Below are 19,605 nucleotides of genomic sequence, written 5' to 3' on the forward strand. Positions count from 1 at the left end.
ATGGTTTGCCATTTCCTTCTCTAGCTCATTTGATAGATGAGGAAACTGAGACAAACAGGGCTAAGTGACTTGCCCAGGGTCACACAGCTAGTAAGTATCTGATGCCAGATTTTAAAAGGTAGAGAGATACAGAAAAAAGGGAGGGGGAAAAAGACATATATGGGCATTTCACATTGAGGCACAGCTATTCATCCATTCATCAAGCATTTAATCAATGTTACTCTGTGAAGTATTAGATACTGATTTGGAGTCAGAGAACATGAATTCAAACTCAGTATCTTCTACTTGCTTCCTGCTAAGAGATGAAGCATCACCTCTCTGGGTCCTGGCTTCTATGTGTAAAGGAGGAGGACGGAACAGATATTCTCTGAGATACAGCTCTGAATACCATATCCTGAACAAAGCACAAGGCCAGACACTGGGGAGCTGGGTTGTTTAGTTGATAGAGCAGCAAACATGGAGTCAGGAAGACCTGAGTTCAAAACCTGCTTCGGGCACTTATTAGCTGTGTGACCCTGGGGAAGTCACTTAACTTATCTCTATGTCCTTTGCCTTATGTATATAACTAGGATAACAAATCAAACAAGATAACACATAAAGTACTTTGCAACCCTTAAAGCCCTAGATAAATGCTAGCTGCTATTATTATGTTAATAGTCTCAAACCCTATTGGGACCACATTCAACTTAGCCCTGAACTCTACAGTTTTGTTTAATTTTGTCTCTTTTTACATTTGTTCAAAGTTTAGTGTAGTAAAAAGTTCTTTTGGGCCCTAAAAGTTTCTAGTGATTCTAGTAATTGACCTGACATAGGAGAGAAGATGCCTCTCCTAGACACAAGGAAAGCCAGAGAGATGACAGTGATTATTTGGGGAAATCCTCCAACCTTGAAGGGACTCAGCTTCTCCCAAGTAAAGGTCACCCAGAAATGTGGTTAGGGTTTAACCTTTCACAAGGGCCTGTTCTCTGCTGATGACAACAGAGTTTTCCCTAAATATGGTTCTAGTTCTTGAGAAGTAGAGACAAGAGAAGCCTAAGGGACATGCTCTCAAGACATGGTATTAATTAATTAGCTTAGCCTGGCACCACAATTCATCTCCCTCTGCTTGCTTATGCAATCTGATGAATTCTTGCAGAACCACAATTCAACCCTCTTGTCCAGGTAAGAAGAGATAGGAGTCTCAGACTCCTCTGGAAGGAAATTTCAAGTTCATGACAACAGATTAGTACAGCTTCCCTGTGGCAAAGACCTGACCTGGCATTGATACTAAAACAAGAAGCCAGCCCAAACTCCAGACCCGACCACCAGAATTGCCACCAGCTTTGCGGGCTGGAATAATGGCCTTTGCTGGAGAGATGTAGCTAACGACAAGGGCAGGCCTCTTCTGTGACAGCTGCTACCAAGAGCAGCCGCATACATGTGCAATCCAGCAACTGCCTTTATCTTCTGCCCCTCTGGAGTTGGTGTAGCTGCCCCTGCCTCCCTTAAGTCTCTGCTGTGCTTCCAGGAGTTAGTCCTTAAGCAGTTATTAAGTGGTTACTTAATATGCCAGGCAACATAATAAGAAACACAGTGGATACATGAAAATAACTAGGTCCACACAAGAAATATACCATATAAATGGAAGGTCATGTCCCAAGGAAGACAGGAAGGGAGGGGGGAAGGCTGGAAAAGACATCCTTAAAGAAAGTGGGACTTGAGGTGAGTCTTGAAGGAAGCAAGGATTTGGGGAGGGGTGAGGAAGGAGTGTGTTCCAGGTATAGGGAGGGGCAGCCAACGGAACGGCACAGGGTCACACAGACATGCAGATCAGTGTAGCTGAATTGTTCAGTATGTGGAGGGGAAGAAGCTGTGAGAAGACTGGAAGGAGAGGAGGGGGTCAGGCTGTGAAGGGCTTTAAAAGCCACATTTTATATTTAAACCTAGAAGTAACAGGGACCCACATGAGTTTGTTGAATGAGAGCAGGGAGAGGCTGACACAGCCAAATCTGCACTTTGGGACAATTACTTTGGCAGCTAAAAAAAGGATGGATTAGAGTGAAGCCAGACTTGGTGCAGGGAGACCAACCAGCAGCAACAGTCCAGCCATGAGGGGATGAGGGTCTGCAACAGGGTGGCAGCTCTGGGGGTAGAGAGAAGGGTACGTGAAGGTGGAAATGACAAGACTTGGCAGCAGATGAGCTATGTGGGTTGAGGAGGTGAGGATGACACTGAGGACCCGCCACAGAACAGAAGTGGCTTTCTCAGCAGACTAGAGAATATTGCGGTTTCATATCTGAGAAGGGGAGAATTTAATCCTTCTCTACCTAGCTCCTGTGTGTGTGTGTGTGTGTGTGTGTGTGTGTGTGTGTGTCCTTCCTAATAGGATGCATAATGCCAGGATGATGCTGGCTCCAGAAAGCTTTTAAGAACTGACGCCAAGGGGTGGTATTTTAGACTTCATGACAAACCAGTGGGGGAGAGACCTTTGGGCAGAGGGATCTTGCTGGGCTCCAAAAATTATACCACTTAGGTGATGGCTCATTCTTCCCACACATGAAGCTAATATTGGTGACAATGCTTATCCTTGAGAGTTTGGGGAGCAGTAACATTTTTGGGAAGGAGCCGCAGGAGAAAGAAGCCTGGGACCCCAGTTTGACTCCAGGGTCTGTGTGATCTCTACCTCTCTTAGGCCTGTTTCCTCAACTATAAAATGAAGAAGTTAGATCAGATCACCTCAAGCACTGTGTCCCTTAGCAAAGGGACAATGCTAACAAAGGCTCCAAGTCCCAGACTCTCAAGGGTCCATCTCCTAAAAGCCAGCTGGGAGTACTGAGACTGAATAATGAGGGAAACACACACACACACACACACACACACACACACACACACATGGCCCCCAAGGCTCTCCCAGGATGAATTACCTGTTGTACTTACCTATATTAATGGCCCAGCCTCGTTCAATAGCCAGTTTCCCGGCCTTTGGGAATAAGCACAGAGAGAAAATGAATACCAAGGCATTTTACCAGGTCTGCAAGGGGCCTATCCTGCTCTTCCCAACAATCCAGAAGTGGCAATACTCTAAGCCCCTCGAGCAACATTCTTAGTCAGTTGGTCAGAAAACAATGGAGGAAAGTCCTAGAAGGAGCTTTGGGTATGGAGGCGCAACTGCTGCTTCCCAAAACCAGTTCTGCTACTGATTAGCTGTAAGCTGGGGGCAAGTCAACTTTGCTCTCAGGAGCCTCACTTCCTCATCTTGTACTGCTTTCCTCCCAGGATTTCTGGGAAGAAAGCACCTCGAAAGGCAGGAACCTCTATCATAAAGGTAAACTAGTACGATATCTTAAGGGGGTGAAGGGGACAAGAAGCAGGCCGGCTAAAGGAAGAAGACAATATTGCCCATTCCAAACCCTTCGAAGAGAAATGCCTGCCCAGTAGTATCCATCTCCACTGGGCACTGCCCCATTTCCTGCTTCCCTGAGGATAAAGCTACTGAACTTAGCAAATCCTGAGAACTATATAACCCTTTTGTGATCCCACTAACTAGATATTAATTGAAAACCTACTATTACAAGGCCCTGCACTAGATACTATGAGAGACAAAAAGCAATATAAAACATAATCACAACCATAACAGAGGTTAACCATCTAGTAGGGGAAGATAAAACATTTACATAATAACCAGAATATGAGGTAGAACGTGATAAGTCTCATGAGAAGCATGTAAAGAAAATGCCAGGAAAGAACAGAATATGGAGAGGTCCCAGATTTTTCTGGGATGTTGCTTAAGAACTTGATTTTGAAGGATATTTAGAAATTTAACAAGGTTCCCAGGACTGGGACAGCATGTTGTCTCAGGGGTCCAGTCTAAGTCGAAATATCGGGTTCTATTTTAAAGCAGATCTTAGATATTTTTTTTTTAAAAACTTAGGATGTTAGGCTTTAGAAACAAAGGAAAAATCCAAGATCATGTGATTCAGTTCGCTCAGATTCCTACTGAGAAAACAGAAGCCCTGAGGCCAAAGGTCAGCATGGTAGTCACAAGAACCTGAATTTGAACCCAGGTCTTTGGATTCCAAATCCATCATTCTTTTTATTGTACTGCATCATCTGTCCACTGCATTTTTTTTTTTACAGGGCAATGAGGGTTAAGTGATTTGCCCAGGGTCACACAGCTAGTAAGTGTCAAGTGTCCAAGGGCAGATTTGAACTCAAGTCCTCCTGAATCCAGGGCTGGTGCTTTATCCACTGAGCCACCTAGCTGCCCCCTGTCCACTGCATCTTGATTCTGCCACACAACAAATTATCTATGCCCTTTTAATAAGTCTACCTAGGTCCTCATCAGTTTCAGTAGTTACGTATCCTTCCCCTTTTCAAAGGCTGCCCACTAACATGGAGAGTGCTGCTGGCCCTAGAATCAAAAGACTTCAGTCCAAATCTCACTTCTGACATTTGCTACCTGTGTGACCTTGAATAAGTCACTAAACTTCTGTTGTCCTCACTTTATCATTGTAAAATGAGGTGAACTGAACTATATCAAAGCTTCTTAAATTGTGGATCCCCACCCCATATGGGGTCATACAACTGAATGTGGGGGTCACAAAAATTTGGCAGTAAATGTTTGATTTGTGTAGCTATTTTATATTTTTATTTATTTTATATACCCCGGATCATGTAAAATTTGGCGGGGGGGGGGGGGGGACAAAAAGGGGTAGGTGGTGAGTGAGAAAAATTTAAGAAGTCCTGGACCAGATGACCTCCAGAATTCCTTCTAACTCCAAATCTATGACCCTGTGGTCTGTAAATCCTCAGAGTCTAAATATGGTCTGGGCAGTAGCAGTACCCAAGGCCCCTGCAGAACTCTTACAAGGACCCTTAGAGAGGTCACTCTTCAAATTCTTCACCTCTCTCCTCAAAATCTCTGTAGGAGCCACACAAGTTAGGGGCAGGAGGGAGAAGAGAAATTAAGATTCCAAGTGAGTATTTGTTCACAAACAAAATTAGCATTTTGCTTCTGAAGAGGTGGGAAACCTGCCTTTAATCAAGAAAACTCCAGCTTCCCATCCATGGAGGAAACACAATTGATAAGCATTTATTAAACATGTATTATTGCGGACCAGACATTGTGCTAGGGCTTATTTTTTTCTTTTTTCTGTTGTTACTATTATTTTTTTTTTTTTTACTGGGAACACAGCAAGATCATTTGAAGGAAGTGACATTCTCTGATACAATTACAAGATCAAAGAATGTTTGTACTGGAAAAGGCCTGACAGACCAACAAGATCAATCCCTTTATTTGAGATGGGATGACTGAGGTCTTGAGAACAACCCTGCCTACTTGAAAAAGAGCTTGAGGCAGACCTGAATTTGTTCTAGTTCTGTCTCTGACTAGATGTGTGACTTTTGAATAGTCACTCAGTCTCTGTCCCTCAGTTTGCCTGTGGTATAAGAACACATGTGTGTTTCAAGAAAGTATGCAATACTCCATCCACTAGTATAAATCACACACCTCATTTTGTGCCCCTCAAATCTAGGTTCCTTCTTTTTTTTTTTTTTTTGTGAGGCAGTTGGGGTTAAGTGACTTGCCCAAGGTCACACAGCTAGTTAAGTGTCAGGTGTCTGAGGTCCTCCTGAATCCAGGGCCAGTGCTCTATCTACTGCGCCACCTAGCTGCCCTACTAGGTTCCTTCTTAATTCTCCCAGATTGGGTTTACCCAATAAAAACTAAAGGATGTGTCTTCCTGTATCTCTGAAAGGTTGGGGATGAGTCATACTGCTCTCCTCTTTTGTGAATGTGCCAGAACAGAAAGAAAGTGCTTTGGAAAAAAACCACAAAAGCACAATTCAAACTTCATATTGATATTGTCTATGCCATGCCTTAGCCTTGGCTTTGGGGGACTATCTTCCTCAAGTTCGCATGCCCAAAGTGAGTTTTCCTGGGTGTGAAGAATTCAGCATGCTGGTTTCCTGGGGAAGCGTGTCATCCATATTTTATGGTGAGTGTATTATTAATGAACTCTGCTGGCTCAAGGTTGCCAACCAAGGACAGGGTGTAGGAAGGATGTGCTTGAGGCTCCTGAGGAAAGAGAGCATAGCACTGAGTTGGGAGTAAAGATAACTGGGTTCTAATCCTAGATCTGCCATGAACCAAAAGTGTGACCATTGATATATCCTATCACCAATTTGGGAACCAAAAGTGTGACCATTGATATATCCTATCACCAATTTGGGCATAGTTCAACAGAAGAATATGTAACCTGAGCTTATGTCTTGGCTCTTATACTTATTTTATGTATGAACTTCGGAAAGTCATTTGATTTCTCTGGGCCTCGGTATCCCTATCTGTAAAAGGAGGGTTGGACTTGATCAAGGCTTCTTAAACTATTTCCACTCATGACCCCTTTTCCTCCGAGAAATTTTTACATGACCCCGGGTATAGAGGTATATAAAATAGGTATACATAACCTTTTACTATTGCCAAATTTTTCATTACTCCCCATATCCCATATTGGGTTGAGAGTCACAGTTTAAGAAACTTTGACCTAGATGAACTCTAAGGTCTATGACCTACCCCACAAGGCTTTGGGGAGGGCAAATGAAATGATGTAGACAAAAAGGATTTGCTTCCCTTTTAAGGAAATTGTTAATATTATAGGTATCGTGACTAATCACTTTGTGCCACATAGCATCTTTAAGCTGTGTCTCCTAATTATCTCCTGTAGATTTACCTTATCTCCCCTCTAAGTTCTATGAGAACAAGCAATGCATCTTCCCCTAGACTTCAGCATAAAGATGAGCAGAGAGTAGGTGTTTGACAAGGGCTTTACAAATCTGCCTGGCCCAAAGGGGCACATACCCTTCCCATCCCTTGGTATTCTCTCAGGTATCCATGATACCTTCAGAGATGACCACACACTCAAAAATCACAGAGAAACATCCATACATAGGATCTCACAATCTTGAGAGATTTCTGGGACAGAATGACTCCTAGGCTCATAGATATAGACTGGAAAGGGCCTCAGAGGTCATTTAGTTTGACCCCTTTCTGTTACAGGTGAGGAAATTGAGACAGAGAGGTTCAGGGACTTGCTCAGTCACCAAGGTGACACAAAAGTGTCAGAGGTGGGATTAGAACCTCAATTATCTTACTCCAGAGACCTTCCAGTGAACCACAGTTACTTCTCAAGTATCCCTGATGAGTTCATCTAATCCAATCCATGCAACATCTCTGACAACTTGTCTTTCAGCCTCCTGTTGGAGACCTCCAGAGACAAGGAACTCATTACCTTCTGAGGCAACCCATTCAACTTTAGTATAACTTCAAATGATAATGGGCTCTTGGCTCTCTTCTTACACAAGAAAAGATACTCAGGAGAGTCATTTATTCATTAAGGACCTTTCAGGTCCAATTACTCACTAAATTCTAGTCATTTCCTATCTGGTATCCACCTCCCTCCCCAATGGGCCAAAAATGAGCTCACGTGGCTGATAAGACCTGCTGGTACATCACAACAGAAGCCGGTGCTGCCTGCCTTCGTGCCTCATAGACAGAGGGCATTTACAAGGGAGGGAGGGACAAGAGTCCACACCAGGCACTGGGAGAACAAGGATCTCTGCTTGGTCCCAAGTAGTCTGGGAGCTGAGAATGAAAGAGAAGGTCAGGTGCCATTTGTCCCTTCTTTCTAGGACCATCTTCCTCCTCATCACCGTGCTCCTGGACAATCCTCAGTTACAAAGGGGCCGAGAGGTGCATCTTACCATAATGGTTCCTCCTGTCTGGGTCCTTAGAGGCCTTAGAACATGCCTCTGCACCAGGAAGTTAGGAAGAAAGATGACTGGCGGAATCTCCGTGATTGTTGCCACTACAAAGGACCACTAGAGGAAGAGACACAGAAACAAGGAGCATGCTTAATGTTACATGACTGCTTGTGGACTTCATGCACTACTCTCTCCCCAGATTCATGCTCTGCTCTAGTGAAGAAGGAACCCTTCGGGAGGCCCACAGCTTCTGCCAGACTACCAAGGGATGGTTTACAAGAGCGGTGTTCCACAGTGGCATGCGTGTAAATGAAATTTTTATAAAATGAACTATACTTTGACTGCTCTGGAAGAGCTGGCCATGGAAAGAAGCCACACCCAGAAGGTTTACTCCACAAACGGGATACATCTTTTTGGGATGAAAATAATGCCTCCCCTCCCCTGGATTTATCTGGTTTGTAACTACTGATTTGGCATGGCAGACCTCCATAAAGTAAGGTCCACCCATGTGCCTCAGGGCTATGAGGTTCCATCTAGATGCACCCCTAAGTTTCCAAATGTCCTCCCTTCCAGGAAAAGGATCGTGCATTTAAAGCTAGAGGGGTTCTTTGAGACCATTTAACCCAAACTCCTAATTTTACAAATGAGGACACAGAGCCCAGAGACATTCCAAGAGTTTCAGTAACTTGTCCTAGGTCACAGAAGTAGTAAGTATCAGTTAGCATTCAAACTCAGCTCTTCGAACTCCAAATCCAGTTCCCTCACAGGGGAAGAATCATCCCAAAAGAACGTTTCTCTTTGCTAACTTGCCTCCCAGGAAATAGCAAAGTTTAAGAGGCAGGGGAAGATAGTTGCCCATTATGAAGGAAAGTGGACAATGGATCAACTATTTCCAGGTGGAAATACTTTACTAGCATTCAACAAATGACCTCTGGGTGCCTGGATCTGGCCAAGTCTGGGCTCTGAAATGAGAAAAACCTGGTTCCCCTAGAGCCACAGAATTTAGAGAGATTTCCAAACATAAGATTCTGAGTGGGAAAGGACCTTCAGAGGTCATTCAGTTCAAGTCCCTCATTTTACAGAGGAGGAAAGTGGAGTTCTGGGGAGCACGAAGGGAGTAAATTATCTTCCCATTCAAGTAACTCTGACCCAGAAAGACCCAATTCTTTTACCTTGGTGTTGGACTGGGTTGGGTTTTTAGGGATTGATCAGCATCAAGCATAAGTGTATTGCTTGGGTCACCCAGGGGCATCTGAGATGAGAATATGTTCAAAAGACAAACGCAAATGCAGGTGCGTGCATGCACACATGCACACACACACACACACACACGCACACACGCACACACGCACACACGCACATACTCATAAACACCAAAGCTGATACTAGGAGTATGAGACCAGACAATTAGATTTATTGAAAAAAAAAGATACTTTATGGTGTTGTTAGCTGTGCTTACATCACTGCCCCATTACAGAATTTCTGGAGCTAGAATCCATAAGAGAAGCCACTGGAAAAAACCAAATTTCTCTCTCTAGCTCCAGATTCTCTCCTAGGATCCAGTCCCATATTTCTGTCTGACCAGTAGCTTCACTGGGGTGTCCTACTTGTACTTCAGACTCAACAGGTCTAAAACCAAATTCTACATCTTCTTCCTCAAACAAGTTCTTCCTCCTTACTTTCTTCTTTTTGTTGATGAGACTTCCAACCTACTAGGCACTCAGCCTCAAACCCTTGAGGTCATCTTTTATTCCCCCTCTCTCTGACTCTCCACATATCTTATCATGGCCAAATGCCATAAATTCCATATTCAAAATATTCGCTACTTTCCACTTCCTCACACTTCAGCCCTATCTTAACTCAGGATGTCATTGCTTCTCACTTGGACAGCTACAATTCCCCCCTCACCTTGTTTTCCTTATCCCAATATCTTCCCTTCCAATACTGTACAAACCTGCTGCTGAATTCATTTTAATATGAAGCAACATTTTGATCATATCATTCTCCTGCTCAAAGACCTTCTGTGCCTCCCTATAAGAATCAAATTCACACTTCCTAGCTTGGCTATGACTGAACATTCAAACTTTATCACCCACCGTTTCCTCACAGATACACTATGCTCCCACCACACTGGACCACTCACCATGTGCTGAATACAGCATCCATTTCCCCACCTTTGCTCCTACTATTCCCTTCACCTATGCTACCTTACCCCCATATCTCTAAGTGCCCTGCTCAAATGCCACCCCCTTCATGAAGCCTTACTTTCTTTCTTCTCTGATTGTACTCTGTCTCTTCTACAGCAATTCAGTTGAATTCAACAAAGAAACATCTATTCAGTGCAAGGCACTATATAAGACAATAGAGATAGAAAAAACCCAAAAACAAAAGGGAGAGAGCCCCTGCTCTCATGAGGATTACCAAGAGCAGCACATAAGCATAATACAAGTGAGGGAGTGCAGGGGATAAAGGAGAAAATAAGATAAAGTGGCTGTAGGCAGAATTATGAGGCAGTGAGAAGGCACTAACAACAGAGAAGGCTTCAGATAAGAGGGAGGGAAGGATTCTGAATGTTGTAGAGGAGAAAGTGGACTATAGGCATCAGAACCAGTTTGTTCATGTGAATCAACAGAGACGGGAAGATGGCATGGTGGAAGTTGGGGAATAGTTAGTGGTCCAGTTCAGCTGGACTTACACAGAGTGAGCAAAGGCAAGGAATGAGGCTAATAAACAATTGGCCAAAAAATCAGGCTGGAGCCAAATTGGAAAAAAACTTTAGACGGCCTGCTAAAGAGTTTCTATTTTATCCTAGAAGTAATAAGAAGTCAGTGAAGTTTGGGGGCAGGGATGATACAGTGAAAAAAGGACTGACTGATACTGGAGTCAGAGAACCTACATTCAAATCTCCCTCTTAAACATGATGACTTGTTTGTGAACTTGGGCATACCACTTAACTTCTCTGACCTCAGTTTCCTCAACTGTAAAATAAGTGAGTTGAACTAGTTGGTCTTTCTTGTTCTATTTCTATGATCTTATGACACAGTCAGACCTATGCCATCAGAAGAGAATCACAACAACTATGTAAAGGCTGGATCGGAGGTAGAAGAGACAAAACGCAGAAAGAAAGACTAATTAGAAGAATATTGGGGGCGGCTAGGTGGTGCAGTGGATAAAGCATTGACCTTGGATTCAGGAGGACCTGAGTTCAAATCCAGTCTCAGACACTTGACACTTACTAGCTGTGTGACCCTGGGCAAGTCACTTAACCCTCATTGCCCCTAAAACAATAAAAACAAAAACAAAAAGCCAGTAGAATATTATGATAGCCCACACATGAGATGATGAGGGGTTGAATGAGGGAAATCTGAATGCAGAGAAAGGACAGATGATAGAACTTGGCAACTGATTCATTAAGGGGGATGAGAAAGACTAAGGGTCAAAAGATGGGAAACATAAATGATTGAGAGAATGGTGGTAGAGACCTCAACTAGAACAAGAGAGATTTAGAAGAGGGATGAGTTTAGGAGAGTAGATGATGAGTTTAGTTTTGGATATGTTGAGTATGAGATGCCAGGGAAACATTCAAGTGGAGATATCCAGCAAGTATTTGGAGGTGCAGAAATGGAGTTCAGGAGAGAAGTAAGGGCTAGGTATATAGATGTGGGTGTCATTGGCTTGGAAATGATAATTGAACCCATGAGAATAGATCAGATCATAAAAAGAGAAAGTATAGAGCTCAAGAAATAACATCAACAAAACATTTAAAAAGGAAAAAAAACAGCAGCTACGGTGGAAAAAAAGAATATCTAAAAGAAGAGGGTGGTCACTGATGCAGCAGAACTCCCTTCTATTCAGCTTTGCATGAGAATTGTTTATGTACTAGTCTAACCTGCCCACCTCCCTTCATGGAAGCTCCTTTAAAGAGATTGACCAAGCCTTATTCCTTTGTGTTGCTCAGCAGTGCTTATCACAATGTCCCCCCACATAGTAGGTATTCAATAAATACTTATTTAAATTAACCAAAATGAGTGCCAATCACTACACATTTGCCTCTAGCTATTCCTTTCCCCAACGGTTCAAAGCCAATCACAGTCAAAATATAAGACAACCTAAATCTCCATAACATAAGCAAAATGGCCTTGGGCACATTTTCAGAGTCTCAGAGTCATCCACAAAATGGGTGGTTTAGAATAAATGATTTCTAAGACCTCTTCTGGCTCTAGACCTTATGTTGCAGAAGCTCTAGCCACACTCCATCACCACTAGGAGGCACTGTGGCCCAATGGAAAGAGCACTGGGTTTAGAGTCGAAACATGTGGATTCAACTCCCACCACTCTGACTCACAACCTGTGTGACCTCAGGCAAGTCACTAAGTGTCTCTGGATCTGTTTCTTCATGTGTAAAATGAGGATGTTGGATATAAGGTAACCTTTGAGGTCAGCAGCTAGATGAGGCAGCGCTGGGCCCAGAATCAGGAAGACCAGAGTTCAAATCTGGCTTCAAACACTTTGCTGCTTTAGATTATTTATACAAGAAAATCAGGGGAAAGGTGGACATCACCAGTGCTGGGCACCCAACTCAGTAGCCCCCATCCTGTCCACATCATTGTGAGCAGTTTATGGAAAGGAAGAGGTAAGGATCCATACTTACTTTAACCCTTCACAAAGAGCTGGCTTTCATCATTGTGGGCACTCCCTCCAAGGACACAGATGGTAACCCCTCCATACCATAAAAGACAGTCTTCAGGAACTGCTGTGATCAAAAACAAATCATCACCTGGTGGTGGACCTTCTGGTGATGAGGCTCTCAACACCTCAACAGGCTGATCCTTAGTCAACAATCACAGTTGGTGACCAGGCCTGCACTCAGAGCCTTTCCAATATGGTGGAACCAGCCAGATCATTCTCTATGACAACATATCCTTCTAGAGTTTGGGCTCATTTCTCTGTCAGGATAAGGTGCCAGAGGAGAACTAGAGCAGAAGAAGGGCCCCTAATGGCCTCTTCCATGCCACCTCCCTTCTCTATGCCTCACTTTCTCTTCTCTAAGAGGAGCCGAGGAGCCGGGTTAGGTGTTATAATTTCTTTCTTTCTTTTTTTTCCTTTTTTTTTTTTTTTTTTTGCATGGGGCAATGAGAGTTAAGTGACCTGCCCAGGGACACACAGCTAGTAAGTGTCAAGTGTCTGAGGCCGGATTTGAACTCAGGTCTTCCTGAATCCAGGGCTGATGCTTTATCCACTGCGCCACCTAGCTGCCCCAGGTAGGCACCCTCCTGCTCTAAATCTAGGGTCCTAAAGTATGGAGATTTGTATTTCCAATCATTAATGAAACAAGGGCAGGAAAAGTTTCATTTGATGATGGACTAAAAGATGTATATTTTACTCATGAGATCACAGGATGTAGAGCTAGAAAAGAACTCCAGAGATCTTTTAGTCTAACTTTATCACTGTGAAGATGAAGAGATGAGGCCCAAAGAAGTTAAATACAATGCCTCAGGTCACATGGATCAAATCCAGGACTGGATTCCAAGCCCTCTGACTCCCATATCCAATAGCCAGTTCTCTTTGAGCACCACTCCATGCATCCAAAGATGGGAGAGAGCATGATTGAAGTCTAACCAATCCTCCAACACATACCTGGAGTATAACGATGAACTTAAGAGTCATTGAATGTAAGAGCTGGAATGGATTCCATGGCTGAAACCCCTCATTATACAGATGAGGAAGCTGAGGCTCAGAGAATTTAAATGATTTGGCCAAAATCACACAGCTGAGTAGTGGAGGAACCTGAAATAGGCCCCTTTTCTCTTGGCTCACTATTGAGGCATCTTTCTACTGAATCCTATAACCTCAACTGACTCACAAAATCAATTCACTGAGAAGTCAGTATCCACTACTTTTACCCCCATATATGGGGGAGACAGAAGCAGGAGAAGGAGGAAGGATACATTGCCTGTCTTCAAATTTCTACCTAAAATCCACATAGAGAGACATCAAGTTCAGATGATGGCATAGTTGGAAACAAGCCAGAGGCATCTCAATCATAAGAGAAACTACATAAACACTATACCTAAATGGGAAGCAAAACAACATAAGAGGAAACATTACTATGTGCTGCGGGTTAGTCAGTCTGGAGAGACTTCATGGAGTAGGTGGGACTGAGGAGATGCAAAGCACCTGAATTGTTAGAGGGGGAAAAGGGAAGGCATTCTGGGCAGGAGGAACAGCATGAGCAAAGGTACAGAGCTAAGAATGAACTTAGTATGTTCAAGAGAGAGTAAGGAAACCGTCTTGGCCACAGCAAAGGGCTCCTATTGGAAAGTAATGGTGCAGTGGATAGAGTACCCGGCCTGAAGTGAGGAAGACTCATCTTTCTGAGTTCAAATCTATTCTCAGATACTTACTAGCTGTGTGATCCTGGGGAAATCACTTAACCCCTGTTTGCCTCAGTTTCCCCATCTGTAAAATAAGCTGGAGAAGGAAATGGGTCATGAAGAGTCAGACATGACTGAAACAAGTGAAAAATAAAAACACACAGGTTGTGTGAGATGAAAGTCATTTATATTCAGATGAATGGAATTTGAATTTGATGTGATAAGAAAGGGGAGCCATCATGAATTCTTGATCAGAAAAAAAGAACAAAATTGATAATTTAGGAAAGATTAATCTAACAGCTATTTTCAGGTGGGGAAAAAGGGCAAGGAAAAATTGCAAAGACCAAAAATTTGACCCCAGTGCTCACCCAATTCTAATTTCTCATTTTAACTAAGAAATTAGTGACTGAGGCCCAGAGAAGTTAAGAGACTAGTAAGAAAACACAGTAAAGTAAGAGGAAAAAGCCAGGATATGAATCTGACTCCTTGGACGCTGAATATTCCGATGTACCTTTCCACCTTTGAGATCATATAGGAGGTTGTGAAGTGATTCGGACCTGGGCTGAAATGAGTGGAAAGAGCTAGAGAGTAAAGCACAAACCACAGAAGAAAAAAAAGATAGGATCGGCTGAATGACTAGATGGGAATGAGAGGGAACAGTCAACAATGCCTGTAGTGGCACAGCCATTAGCCTACCGGCACAACCAATGACCAAGGAGAAACTGGTTCTAAAAGGTGTTTTAGGGGAAATGAATTAAAAGTTTCAAATAATAACAGGATGTCCAAGTACAAAAATGCTATAGAAATTTAAAGTATAGGAGCTTAAGGGCCAGAAATATATAGCGGGTCCCAAAAGTATTAGTGATATTTTGAGCTTTAATGGCTCAATCACAGCCTTTTGTGACATGCTGTAGCATCTAGCCATGTTCCCCCAAAGGTTTATCAATAGGATGGCTGCATCATGATGATCTTGCCTCTCCTCTCCTCTTCTCCTCCAATAGTAACTCTCCAAGACCAGCTCCTAAATTATGGTGGAGTTGTGATCTGCAGTTGTGGACAGAACACCCACACCAATGACTATAACAACTCCTTAAATAATTAAAGGAAAAGGAAAAACTATGCAAAGTGGGTAAACTTAAGAGAATATACTGTCCCCAAGAGGTTAGCTGTGCCTTCAAACAGCACTGAGATAAATTCATGAGTGATGAGAAGATGCATAATACATTAGTACAGGGAAGAGAAGAATGGATATTTGGCGGAATATCTCCAATTTCTGAATTAGACATTAAGGAGAAAATACATCCTGATACATCCTTGGGGGAAGAAAAGAATGAATTCTAGAAATTAAATTTAATTGAATAAGCATTATGCACATGATACTGTGTTAGGAATGTCAGAGAAGGGAGATGACAGAAAAGAAATACCCTGAATACAACAAAATCAAGACAGGAAGCACTGGGTTCAAATTTGGGTCTTCTGCTTGATCCCTGTGGGGTCTCGGGTGAGTCAATTCACCTTGCTAGGACTCAGTTCCTTACTATAAAATGGGGAATTGGAGTTCATTTCTTCTTCTTCTTCTTCTTCTTCTTCTTCTTCTTCTTCTTCTTCTTCTTCTTCTTCTTCTTCTTCTCCTTCTTCTTCTTCTTCTTCTTTTTTTTTGGTGAGGCAATTAGGGTTAAGTGACTTGCCTAGGGTCACACAGCTAGTAAGTGTTAAGTGTCTGAGGTTGGATTTGAACTCAGGTTCTCCTGACTCCAGGGCCAGTGCTCTATCCACTGCGCCACCTAGCTGCCCCGAGTTAATTTCTTCTAAGTTCTCTTCTAGCTCTATAGCTGTGATTTTCCAGGATCTTATGATCTCTATTGTGACGAGGTTTTTCAGAAGCCAAAGGGACGTTTTGATAATTATGTCCTCGGCACCCAAAAGCTCTTAGCCAAACCTCCAAATGTGTCAGTGCATGAGCCCTACTGAGGAGAATCCAGGGTGGCATGGCAGATCTTAACCATACTAGACCAGTGTATAAGAGCTTGCCCAAAATAGGTACTCAAACAATGCTTGTGATTAATTGATCACCAATTGGAACAGGAAACAAAGACATGGTCATAGGGATTTTCTCTGGTCTGTTCACCTGATCCCTTTAGCTTTGATGTCACTCTCCTTTCCCAAGGCATCCCCCTAAAAACCTTAAGTGAGCCAACTACCAACAGAATAAACATCTCTCCAAAAAACAAACACCCGGGGCCAAGGTTATCCATAGCCCCAAATGTTAGGAGACATGTTTGATTGTTGGGTCCTAGTCTCCTCAGTACGTATGTACCCTGAGAACATGACCTTTCTCTAGAACCTGTAAGAATCTGGGCCAGTAAAAGTTTCATTTCAGAGCATATTTGTTTCTTCTCAATTAACATTTGTTGAAGGAGGGGGATTTCTATTAAATATAATGAATGGCAAGGAGATATGACAAACCAGCACCCTAGATACCTGACATCCATTTTTTGTTTGGGTGTATATATGTGCACATATATAGGAGGAGACAGGAGTAGAGGAAATAGGCAAATTACCCTGCCTATAACTTCAGGAAGTGGCAAATGGGGTTAGGGTAAACAAAGGAGATTAGAGAACACAAGTTGTTGGAGTAAGGGGAAGGGATCATGGACCTTGAGCTGGAAGGGGCCTCAGAAACCATTTAGCTCAGGCCCCTTTCCCTCATTTTACAGATGAGGAAACTGAGACCCAAAGAAAGGGAAGTGACTTCTCCAAAGACACATAGGTAGTAAGCGGCAGAGGCAAAATATGAACCTAGGTGCTCCAACTCTAGAACCAGTGCTTTTTCCATTGAACCAGAATCTTTAAAAAAACAATGCAGAATGGGGGCAGCCAGGTAGCGCAGTAGATAAAGCACCAGCCCTGGATTCAGGAGGACCTGAGTTCAAATCCGACCTCAGACACTTGACACTTACTAGTTGTGTGACCCTGGGCAAGTCACTTAACCCTCATTGCCCCACAAATAAAAAATGCAGAACACACCTCCAAGTGTGAGTCCACCAGAATTATCCTCCCCAATTTTGCCCCTAACATCTCTTCTCTTGGGTCCAGAGTTTTCTATCTGGCTTCCTAGTCCTAACATGTGGGCTCTTTGTTTTTGTCCCCCATACCCTAAGGTGGCTTGTTTCTGTTCCTGAAAGTGACTTTTGCTATCCATGGACAGGAGCTTTGAGAAGCTGGGAGTTTGGAGTCAGGACTCACTCAGTCAACAAGGCTGCATCTAGGCCTTCTGGGACTTCAAGTTCTTGAAGGGCTGTTATGTGGAAGAAAGGTCAGGCATGTGCTTGGTTTTGAAGGGAAGAATAAGAAGTAAAGGGTGGAAATGACGGAGGAAAATTTAGGTTTGATATAAGGGGAAATGTCCTAACAGTAAGAGTTATCCAAAAGTGGCATGGGCTGCCCCGGGAAGCCAGGAAGGGAGGAGGGGAGAGGAGATTGAAGGTCTTCAGTGAAAAAAGTGGCTAACCATTGTTGGGTATGGTGTAGAGGGAAGTTTCCCCTTCGTGGAGTTCTTCAAACAAAGGTCGGATGATCCACTTGTCAAGTATATTGTAGGATTTTTTTTATTTGGCTATAGCTCATTAGATGGCTACTGGGGTCTGTTTCAAATATTTTGAAATTCTGTGGTTGTTAGCATGCTCCAAGCTAACTCTGAAAAGCCACTATCTCAATGCCTACCCAATACCCTTTCTCTACAATTACCCTAAAAAAGTTCTGCAGCCTAAGGACCAGAGGTGACCCAAACATTGCCCAGCCCTAACCCCTATCGAAAACCATGGCCCATTTCACTACATTACAGCCCCACAAAAGAATGGAAGCAGTGGTTTGGTGGAATTCCTTGGTATGACATCTAGGTCTTTATATTGAGAGAGTCACTATCAAAAGGACTTATGATCAAAAGAAATTGCAAAAAAACCTCAGTCCAGGTTAGATCATTAGATTCATTCCAAAGACCCCCTTTCCCCTCACTCTCGTTCTGAGCTTTTACCCTCTCTTTCCTGGATTAAAGAACATTAAAATTCAAGTTCCTGCTCCCCCAACCTGCAGTCCCACATCAAATCACGCACAGCCGTAAGTACAGCAAACTCTCCTTATCAACCAAAGGCCACAGCACGGTGCTGTCCGAAATAAATCACCACTGTGGGACTGCCCTCTCACAGGCAAATCCCAATGTCAACTGGGCTTTTATTAATTCTTCTATTACCATTGTTATTTAAGAACTGAATATGACATCCGTTCACATCACGAACAAAACAGCCATGCAGGGAGAAACCCAGGGGAGCCAACTGCTGCCAAGCTGAGACCCACGAGATGAAGGACAGCAACGAACTCTGCACAACACATACACACACACACACACACACACACACACACACACAGCTGAATGGCAGCAGCTCTACTTGCAGTCCCCCAAGGGGAGGGGATGTGAGGAATGGAAACAGAATATCAATCATGGGGATACCTCCGGAGAGCTCTGCAGGATACAGTTCTGAGTGCCAGTCAAAGGAGAGAGAAAAGCAAGAGAAAGAGACGTTCAAACATCTGGAAAAGGCAGAAATATCAGTTTCCAAATTGGCAGTTACTGAATCAAAGAGGTCAGATATTATGACAACTTGTTGAGAAATACAGAAATGGGAGCGAGTCATCCAGTACCAAGCATTGAGAGTCATCCCACTTTCTGCATTTCGATTCCCAGTAACATCATAAATTAAGCTCTCTCTGCATGTGCACATTTGTTCTCATCCACCTGGCAGGTTTTCCTAGCCTTCCTCCCTTCTCCTCCTTTCTCCGCACATGGAATTCTTGTCATGTACCATTTCAGCCAAATACCAGGCTGCCAGCCAAAGAGTTACAGGTCTTTTTCAAGAACTAAGCTTCAGTCTCTTCCCTTTCATTTTTAATGAGTTTGTGCTGTAGTTGGCCCATCTAGAATTCTCACAGCTACTGGCCAAGAAAGGAGACTAGCGGCTGCCACCAGGAAACTGGGCATCAGAAACCTAAGGCAGCCAGAGCTGGGAATGCCATGAATGTTTCTAAATACCCCACATCATGTTTCTATTGGCTGACTCCAATACCCCAATGCTGGCAAGCGTGCTTGCTATCCTGAACCCTCTCATGATGGATATTTCATGGAAGTTCAGCCAGTGAGAATGACCCCAAAACACCAACAGCTCTGAACAATTTAAAAGATCCATTGCTAATGAAGAGCCCCCAACCCATGAGGTTACAATGTCCTGCATGTTTGTACCCCACAGCTGTCCATAGTGTGAAATGGGAAGTCATCAAAAATGGCTGAGAGGGAGAGGAAGATGAAGAGTTCTTGCAGTCCTTAGGTGACAGCTCTTCTCTCAGGGACAGAATAACGGACTCATGTACCTACCACTTGGTCTTATTGGAGAAATTGGCCCTTTGGTAAACTGAGCCCCTGATCATTCAGAACTCAAATTGA

General features: G+C 43.3%; 1 protein-coding gene across 3 annotated transcripts in view; it reads right to left on the bottom strand.

Annotated features, from left to right (window-relative positions):
* Positions 1-19,605, bottom strand: part of HDAC11 (histone deacetylase 11) — a 47,680-nt gene that overhangs the window by 11,577 nt on the left and 16,498 nt on the right. For 2 of the 3 annotated variants that reach the window (XM_043972048.1, XM_043972044.1), the window contains exons 4-6: positions 18,619-18,645; positions 7,738-7,854; positions 2,917-2,959 (exon numbers count right to left, since the gene is read on the bottom strand). In XM_043972048.1, the coding sequence (XP_043827983.1) occupies positions 2,917-2,959; positions 7,738-7,854; positions 18,619-18,645 (187 nt within the window). The remainder of the gene's footprint in view (positions 1-2,916; positions 2,960-7,737; positions 7,855-18,618; positions 18,646-19,605) is intronic. The other variant, XM_043972056.1, reaches the window with a different exon arrangement.

The sequence above is a fragment of the Dromiciops gliroides genome, chromosome 1 (assembly GCF_019393635.1).
Source record: "Dromiciops gliroides isolate mDroGli1 chromosome 1, mDroGli1.pri, whole genome shotgun sequence".
NCBI classification, from domain to species: Eukaryota; Metazoa; Chordata; class Mammalia; order Microbiotheria; family Microbiotheriidae; genus Dromiciops; species Dromiciops gliroides.